The following is an 8,713-nucleotide window of genomic DNA, read 5'->3' as shown; positions in this document are numbered from 1 at the left end:
AAGCTGGAATCAAGATTGCCGGGAGAAATATCAATAACCTCAGATACGCAGATGACACCACCCTTATGGCAGAAAGTGAAGAGGAACTAAAAAGCCTCTTGATGAAAGTGAAAGAAGAGAGTGAAAAAGTTGGCTTAAAGCTCAACATTCAGAAAGCGAAGATCATGGCATCTGGTCCCATCACTTCATGGGAAATAGATGGGGAAACAGTGGAAACAGTGTCAAACTTTATGTTTTTGGGCTCCAAAATCACTGCAGATGGTGACTGCAGCCATGAAATTAAAAGACACTTACTCCTTGGAAGGAAAGTTATGACCAACCTAGATAGCATATTCAAAAGCAGAGACATTACTTTGCCGACTAAGGTCCGTCTAGTCAAGGCTATGGTTTTTGCTGTGGTCATGTATGGATGTGAGAGTTGGACTGTGAAGAAGGCTGAGCGCTGAAGAATTGATGCTTTTGAACAGTGGTGTTGGAGAAGACTCTTGAGAGTCCCTTGGACTGCAAGGAGATCCAACCAGTCCATTCTGAAGGAGATCAGCCCTGGGATTTCTTTGGAAGGAATGATGCTAAAGCTGAAACTCCAGTACTTTGGCCACCTCATGTGAAGAGTTGACTCATTGAAAAAGACTGTGATGCTGGGAGGGATTGGGGGCAGGAGGAGAAGGGGACGACTGAGGATGAGATGGCTGGATGGCATCACGGACTCGATGGACATGAGTCTGAGTGAACTCCGGGAGATGGTGATGGGCAGGGAGGCCTGGCGTGCTGCGATTCGCGGGGTTGCAAAGAGTCGGACATGCCTGAGCGACTGAACTGAACTGAACTGAACTGAAATAGAAACAAAGGACGTCTTTGATGGGCTCACCTGAAGATTACATGTGGACAAGGAAAGAGTTGGTGAGGTTTAAGAAATGTCAACAGGAGTTTTTCAAATGGAAAAACAAAGAGAAAAAAAAGAATGAAAGAGTGAAAAGAAGTGAAAGAGGATATCCAAGATCTGCAGGACAGTTACAAGAGGTGCAGCATTTGAGTAATGGGAAACCAGGAGAGAAACAAAAAGAACAGAAAAAATATTCGAAGTGATAGCTGAGATTTTTCCAAAACTAATGACAGACCCCAAACAGCAAATCCAGGAAGCTCAGAACACCAAGCAAGATAAATGGTAAAACAGCTACACCTGAGCATATCATACTCAAACTGCAGAAAATCAAACACACAAAAATCTTGACAGCCAGGTTGGAGGGACCTTACCTAGAGAGAAGTACGATAAAAATTATATCCAACTTCCCTTCAGAAACCATGCCAGCAAGAACAGAGTGGAGCAAAATATTAGAAGTGTTGATAAGAAAACCTTGACTTCTGTATCCTTCAGAATGAAGTGGAAATACTTTCTCAGACAAAGGAAACTGTTGCCAGCAGACCTGTCTGGCAAGAAATGTTAACAGTTCTTCAGAGAGAGGAAGAGGATGTAGGTCAGAAGCGTGGGTCTGTGTAAGGAAAGGACGCACTCTAGAGAAGGAGTAAAAGGACATGAAATCCTCGAGTGAAGCACACATGTCGCACCTCCCCCAGGAAGTCCTCCTGCCACAGCACAGCCTGCACCTAATACTCCAGGAGCCCCCAGCAAGCCCTGCTTCACACAGTGGTGGGGGCCTGTCACTGTCTCCCCACAAGGCAGTGAGCCTGTGTCCCCAGAGGCAAGCCCATGGCTGTTCAAGATCCGAACAGTGGACGGTAGCAAGGCACTCACACCGGAGGCTGGGGTGGTGGTTAAATAGCATGTCTCTTTATCAGCAGTTCAGCAAGATTCCAGTGCTGCCAGTATAACAAGGCAGGGCTCACCCGCTGGATCGTCACTACCCAGGTGTGGTTGCTCCTCAGGTCAAGGTAGGTGGACATCCTTCCAACACAGGCTGCTCCTTGATCCTGAAGGACACCTACCTGGAAAGAGGGAAATGACCAGGGGCACATGGAAATGTGGGAAGGGCAGTGGACAAGGCTGGCAATGCCTCCTGAGCCCACTGCGCTCCAAGTTCACAGAGCAGGATACAGGAGCGGGGAGGCCCATGGGGAGCACAGCCGTTGCGTCGGGTAGAGCTGAGACGGGAGCCTGACTCCAGAGGCCTCTGCAGGCCTTGACTCCTCGCCCCTACTGGCATTAGCAAACCACTGACCCTGCACTTGCCACGTGCAGAATGCCATGGTCCACGAGGAATGTCCTCAAGTCAGGAAACTGAGGCACTGGGCATGAAGTGCCCATACCAGAGCCAGATGAAAGCCAGTGTCTGCCCCCCAGGGCAGCTTTATCTCTGCTTCAACTATCAGTGCACCAGCACGCCCTCCCCCTACGGTCACTCGGGTCAGATGAGAAACCCAGACAGGGTGCCTTGTGCAGGAGCTGGCATAGATGAAGTGCTCAATAAATACCAACATACACCTCCATGGCCCTCCTCTAAGCATGCTGGTGGTCACCCCATCAGCCCCTGCCTGTCAGGGGTGCAACAACCTTTTCTGGACAGATGGTTCCTGGAGAGGCATCGCCAGTCAATGGCCCACCACCATCCAGAGCTGCACAAGTAACCACTGCCATGACCACTGGTACCTACCATGTGCAGGCCAAGAGCTCATGGGACCCAAAGTCATGGCCCTAATCGGTGGCTGAGCCAAAACTGGTGCACCCTTCCTCCCACTCCGGGGCTGTGTGACTTTGTGACTCAAAGTGGGGTCAGCAGACCAGCCATGGCCACGCTCAGAAGTGCCAGCAACTCAGAACTGCAGGCCCCACCTTGGCCTCGACTACAAGGCCCTGAGACCCCTGGGCCTGTGAGCAACGGAGGAGCACTGGTCTGTGACACCAGTGAAGAGTCAGAGACACAAATCTGACCTAGACTCGAAGCTCTTCCGGAAATCTGAGAGGCATGGCAGGAGCCTCAGGCAGCTGCCTTCTCCTTGACCCCACTGGCCCTGGCGCACCCCCTTGCTGGTACTCTCAAGCCCCCACCCAGCCTGGGAGCCGTCCTCTGCCCCGCCCCTCCCCGTCGGCTCTCCCACCTGGTGCTCTTAGCATTCGGAGTAGCTATTTCTGTTGTGAAGCTCCTGAGAGATCTCATCTGAAAGATGGCATATGCTGCAGGGGACAGAGGAGAGGAGAGGCAAGGGAGATGGAAGGGCAGCGGAGGCCGCCGAGCACAGACCACGGCAGCCCCCAAGCACAGACCACTGCAGCCCGAGCCTGGGCCCTGGAGCTGAGTCCTGGGAAGAGGCGCTCAGTCCAGAAGGATCCCAGGCTTAGCCAGGCCCAGGGTTGGGGCGGAGGGAGACCCACAGAGACACCATCAGGCCCCTACCCACCTGCCCCCAGTTAGGACACAAATCATCTCGTTCCTAACGCTTACCTTCGTCTCACCTGCTCTATCCGATCTCGCATGGCTTCGTTTCTTGCCTCGCTCGGCACTTGGAAGATACGGGTATGGCTGCAAAACACCGTCAAGTATTGGGGTGCCTGGGCTCCTTTTCCACTAACCAGTCACTGTGGAACTGCCAGAGGTGGAATCGCGTGGACCACAGTTCTGACTGTCCCCATGAGCTTTACAGCTGGTCCTCCACCCTCTTTGTATCAGTACCAAGAAGCATCCTTTTTACCAACCAAGTACCCCTGAGCCCCCCAGCGATCCCAGGCAGGTAGTAAATGTTCCTAAGAAGAGTCAAGGAGACAGAGAAGTTAAGCGCCTTCGCCAGAGTTACACAGTGGGTCAGAGGTCTTGAGGCTGAGGATTTGCCCCTTCTGAATTCCTCTCCCGCTCGCCTACCAGCTCTCTATGATCAGCACTGAGCATATTCACCATGGTTCAAAGATCCTGCCAGAGCATTCTTTCACAGAGAGGCTGCAGGCTCCTCTTTGCTGCTGTTTTTGTCTTATTTCACCGTCTGGATTTGCCTTCCTCTCCAGCGTCCACTTTGCGCCCTTCCCAACTCCACACTCCCACAGACCCTCACAGACCCTCCACTCCAGCAAAAGCAACTTGCCCACTGGAGCCCCATTCCTGTGCCCTTTATACTCCCCCATTCTTTTTTTTTTTTTAATTGGAGGCTAATTACTTTCGAACATTGTGGTTTTTGCCATACATTGACAGGAATCAGCCATGGGTGTACGTGTGCCCCCATCCTGAAGCCCCCTCCCTCCTCCCTCCCCATCCCATCCCTCAGGGTTGTCCCAGTGCACCGGCTTTGGTTGCCCTGCTTCATGCATCGAACTCGGACTTGTCATCTATTTCACATATGGTAATATACATGTTTCAATGCTATTCTCTCAAATCATCCCACCCTCACCCTCTCCCACAGAGTCCAAAAGTCTGTTCTTTACATCTGTGTCTCTTTTGTGGACTCCCCATTCTTGACAGTGCCTTCTGAGTCTGCTTTCTTCTAGGTTTGGGGTTTTCTGTGTGAATTCAGTGTTGATACCGCCTATGAGGAACACAACCCAAATGTGCTCTGAAATATGGCTCAGACACAATGAAGCTGGCCAGTGCCCAGGGAGAGAGAGAGAGGACAGAGGGGCTAGGGGACAGAGGGGCTAGGGGATGCCTCCAAGAAGAAGGGGCCACAGGGGCCAGACGGGGTTGGCCAAGTTGCCAGGCTCTTGCCTTTGTGGGAGGCCTCACCTGGCCCCGTGTGTCCAGTCCCTGCCCAGACACGGGTCAGCCCAGATGACCAGCCCAGCAAAGCCGAGTGGAGCAGCCCTGCACTGTACCCTCGCAGGGGATTCTGGTGGAGTCCCCAGCATGTCCTTCAGTGCTCAGAGGTTTCTCCACCCACGTCCTGTGTAGCCTTCAAATGGGGGCTTCATTTATGCTGTTTTGTCTTCCAGAAAGCCTAGCAAGCATCAGGTGGCCAATACACAACTGTCACATAAGTGCACATTCAGTGGTGCTTAATAAAGGGATATGCAACCCTGACCACGTACTTAATAAAACTGATAGGATCAGAGGGGGAACCAGGCTGTGTTTACTGGTTTAAAATCTTCACAGAATACCCAGAGTGGAAAACATCTATGTGGATAATTGACTGATTCCTGTCCCACGTCTCCAGAGCTTTAACCTACTTACGCTATGCAGCCAAGGTCTAAAAAATACCAGAGGAGGATGTTTATATTATCCAAACCAAGGAATGACAGCAGCTAGAGCTGGCAGCGCAGCCAGGCCGGGAGCAGACAAGCATCCCACGTGGAGGGCAGTGGCTGGGGGGCAGTTATCATTGGTCATGATTTGGGCCACCTTGGCAGGTTTCCCTCCCTTTCCTAGGGAGGTCTCAAATTAGACCCTTCCTCTTAATGCAGTTCTTGAGCCTCTGAATCGTCTTTTAAAATGGTAATGCCACTGGAAGGGATAAACACAGGAAAACAGCATTATGATGGATCGGACGCAAAAACCCATTTCTTGGGAACTGCATCTTTCTTGATAGGAGAGAGCAAAGCTGGCAGTGGGGGCACAGGAAGGAAGCTGAGTACAGAGATGAGAGGGGGAAGGCCAGCAGAAGGCCACAAGGATTCTCCTGGGAGAGGAGGCCCAAGCGAACGCACACCCCAGAAGGAAACAGGGAAACATGTGCCGAGGGGGTGAGCCCATTCCAGGCCCCAGGCTCCCTTGACTGGAGACTTAGCCTCTGCAGAGCAGGAAGGCGGGGACCCAGGAAGGTGGCCACTGCCTGTGCAGCTGCGTGGAGCTCAGGACTCCAGCCTCGGCCTGAGAAACCTCCTCTCACCTCTGGCCAACAGGAGGGTTTCAGCTTCTGCATTTTAAGAGCTTGTTTTCTTTTTGCTCTTTAAAGTGCAGCCACTTCTGAACAAATCAAGTGCAAAAATAACAGAAGTCTAAAATGTATTCAGAAGCAGTTAAGAGATGGTAAGCAAGCCATTTTCCAACCCCTCCAGTTATTTCAAAATTTAGGGATGAGCTGGGCTTTCAAGACAGCAAAAACAATCCCTTAAGACCCCAAAGGCAGGATGCAAAACTTCTCAGCCAAAGGTGTCAACACCTCTAGAGAAGGACAGACTTGGGTTTGTGTCAGCCAGGAATCCCGGAGAGGGGGCTCGTGCCTTCTCTGCTTCGCCCACCCTACAGTCTGGCTCCGGGAAAAGAGATGCTTTACCTCCATCTTATGAACTGGATTCTTGTTCTCTCCTCCAGGACCTCTTGACTCTGGTTTGCTAACAAACCAGACTTTGAGAGGTGGTGCTTCACCTAGGAAATTCAGTGGCATCCAGTGGTTACTGCCCAGCCAGGGTACAGCCTACCCATGGCCAGGGTACAGTCCAGCCTGGACAAGCTCCGCCCACTAGCCCAGGACCCTTGTGTTAGGCCCACCTCCCCTTCCCCACCCCCCAGTCCCCCAGGATGGGCGGCTAACAGGCTCCGTTACCACGTCTCTAGTCACATGCACATCTTGGCCTTGCATGGGAGGGAAGTTGGTGGACATCTTCTCCTTTATGTCCTGGGAAGCCTCTTCTTCAGTCTGAAAGGTGAGTGATTTCCTTCAGAGGATTATTTCCTTCACTCATCTGGTCCCCAGTGCCCCCCCTCTTCCTTTTCCTTTTTATTCTTCCCTATCATAGCATACACATGCATATCCCTACACATGCACTATTGCACAGTTCTGACACTAAGCCGTCTGCTGCTACCTTCCTGTGGAATTCCAGGGACTCGGTAAGTCATGGGCCCTAACCCAAGGTCCTCCTGAGAAATCCTGCAGTAGGGGCCACCCATCTGAGCCCCCTCCACTCCATGCTTGAGAAGCAGGGTGGGGCCGGTGGTGACACCGGAGCATCTCTGGTGAGGAGACAGACTGGGTGCTCCCAAACATGCGATGAATCAGACGCAGCTCCAGGCAGGCTGGTGGGCAATGAACTTGGGTTTCCTGGTTCTATGGAGAGAGAAGTCCAGCTCTCTACAATCTGGGCTACCCTGAGTCCCAGAGGAACCTTACCTTTTTCAACCAGTGCTGTACTACAGACACAGCCTCGCTCTCCGTAACTTCCACATCCTGCAACAAAGTTGTAAATCAATGCCCTCAGAATGTAGAGAGACCCACTCCTGCGCCACTATCCGCATCTAACATGAACTCTCCTCTCCGGAAGTTCCAGGGCTCAGAGTGGAGATGGTACCTGAGATACTCTCCACCTAGCCATCACCAGCCCCACTCACCGAGCTGACTTTGGGTGGGAAGGGGAGCCTGGCACCTTTCCGAGCGAGGATGTACACAATCCATGTTGTGATTATCATCTCTGCGCTTATGCCAGGCCTCCTACGTGGCTCCCTCCTTCCATTGAAGCAGCCTAAGAACTCCCCTCGCACAAGGAGGTCCTGGAGGGAGCTGTCACCTGATTGGCTGGCCAGTGATGATGTGACAATGACCTCCTTTAATTCCCAGGGTCAGAGTGGGGACAGAAAACAAAGGTCTGGAAGTGTCCACCTTAGAGATGGCCATGGCTCAGAGATGGAGAGGCGGGTGGGGGCACTCGGGATATGAACCTGAGGAAGGTGCAAGGGGCAGTTACCGGATCATAGACAGAAATTAGGAGGGGTGAGGAAGACTTCTGGCTGGTCACCCAGTCTTGAGCAATGCTGAAGCAGAAAGAGATTTGTGGCAAAACAACCTGGGCCCTCTAGACATTTGTTCAAACCCTGCCATAGGCATTTCTTATCCTTACTCTTACAAACTGGGGGAGAAAGGGCTTATCCACCCAGAAAATGTCAAAAGATGGAGAAGCGCACCCCTCAACAAGGACATTACCTTTATTTCTGTGTCTACTTTGTTCACACAAGTGATTCAGATCACAAAAAAATAAGCAATAAGAGAAATTGGGTATGAAAGTGCCAATTCTTGTGAAGGATATTTCCTGACTTTCCCAAGTCACCCACAGTAGACTGGCTAGGTAGAAGGTTCAGTTCAGTTCAGTTCAGTCACTCAGTCGTGTCCGACTCTTTGTGACCCCATGAATCGCAGCACGCCAGGCCTCCCTGTCCATCACCATCTTCCGGAGTTCACCCAGACTCACGTCCATCGAGTCTGTGATGCCATCCAGCCATCTCATCCTCGGTAGTCAAGTGGAAATGAAAGAGGGATCCTGTTACAACCGCAGAGCTGGGGGCAAACACTGACAGGGGCTCAGATCGCTGTGATTCCCACCAAGAACCTTTACCAGGGAAGTGAAGTTCAGAATAGTCTAAAGCAAATGTTTGCTGCTGCTGTTAAGTCACTTCAGTCATGTCCGACTCTGTGCAACCCCATAGACGGCAGCCCACCAGACTCCCCATCACTGGGATTCTCCAGGCAAGGACACTGGAGTGGGTTGCCATTTCCTTCTCCAATGCATGAAAGTGAAAAGTGAAAGTGAAGTTGCTCAGTTGTGTCCGACTCTGTTTAGCTGCTCTCAAAAGTAGTTGTAGTCTAACCCTGGGACTATTCTCAAGGCCTCAGAAATGAGGATTGTGATCCTGTCTCTACCACTAACTTGTCATGTGATCTTGACCCAATCATTAGGCCCTGTGGTCCCAGTTTCTTTGTCTTCACAATGAATACAATGTCTCTAGTTTTCTTCTAGCTCTAACAGTCTATAAGTGTTCTCATTCTTCTGAAGAATATAGAAAACCTTTATCTTACTCTCCCCAACTTCCCTAAAATAGCCACTATATCTCCTCACTCTCAAAACATC

At 51.4% G+C, this 8,713-nt stretch overlaps 1 protein-coding gene across 1 annotated transcript; it reads right to left on the bottom strand.

The window, feature by feature from the left end:
* Positions 1,768–7,337, bottom strand: SPATA19 (spermatogenesis associated 19). The gene is made up of 7 exons (XM_005699631.3): positions 7,203–7,337; positions 6,985–7,041; positions 6,421–6,513; positions 6,151–6,242; positions 3,399–3,476; positions 3,055–3,130; positions 1,768–1,940 (listed from the first exon to the last, which is right to left on the bottom strand). The coding sequence occupies exons 1-6, from the start codon at positions 7,278–7,280 to the stop codon at positions 3,064–3,066; spliced, it is 465 nt and encodes a 154-aa protein (XP_005699688.1). The 5' UTR covers positions 7,281–7,337; the 3' UTR covers positions 1,768–1,940; positions 3,055–3,063.

This window comes from Capra hircus, chromosome 29 (assembly GCF_001704415.2).
Source record: "Capra hircus breed San Clemente chromosome 29, ASM170441v1, whole genome shotgun sequence".
Classification (NCBI taxonomy): Eukaryota; Metazoa; Chordata; class Mammalia; order Artiodactyla; family Bovidae; genus Capra; species Capra hircus.
This window is presented reverse-complemented; position numbering and strand designations above follow the sequence as displayed.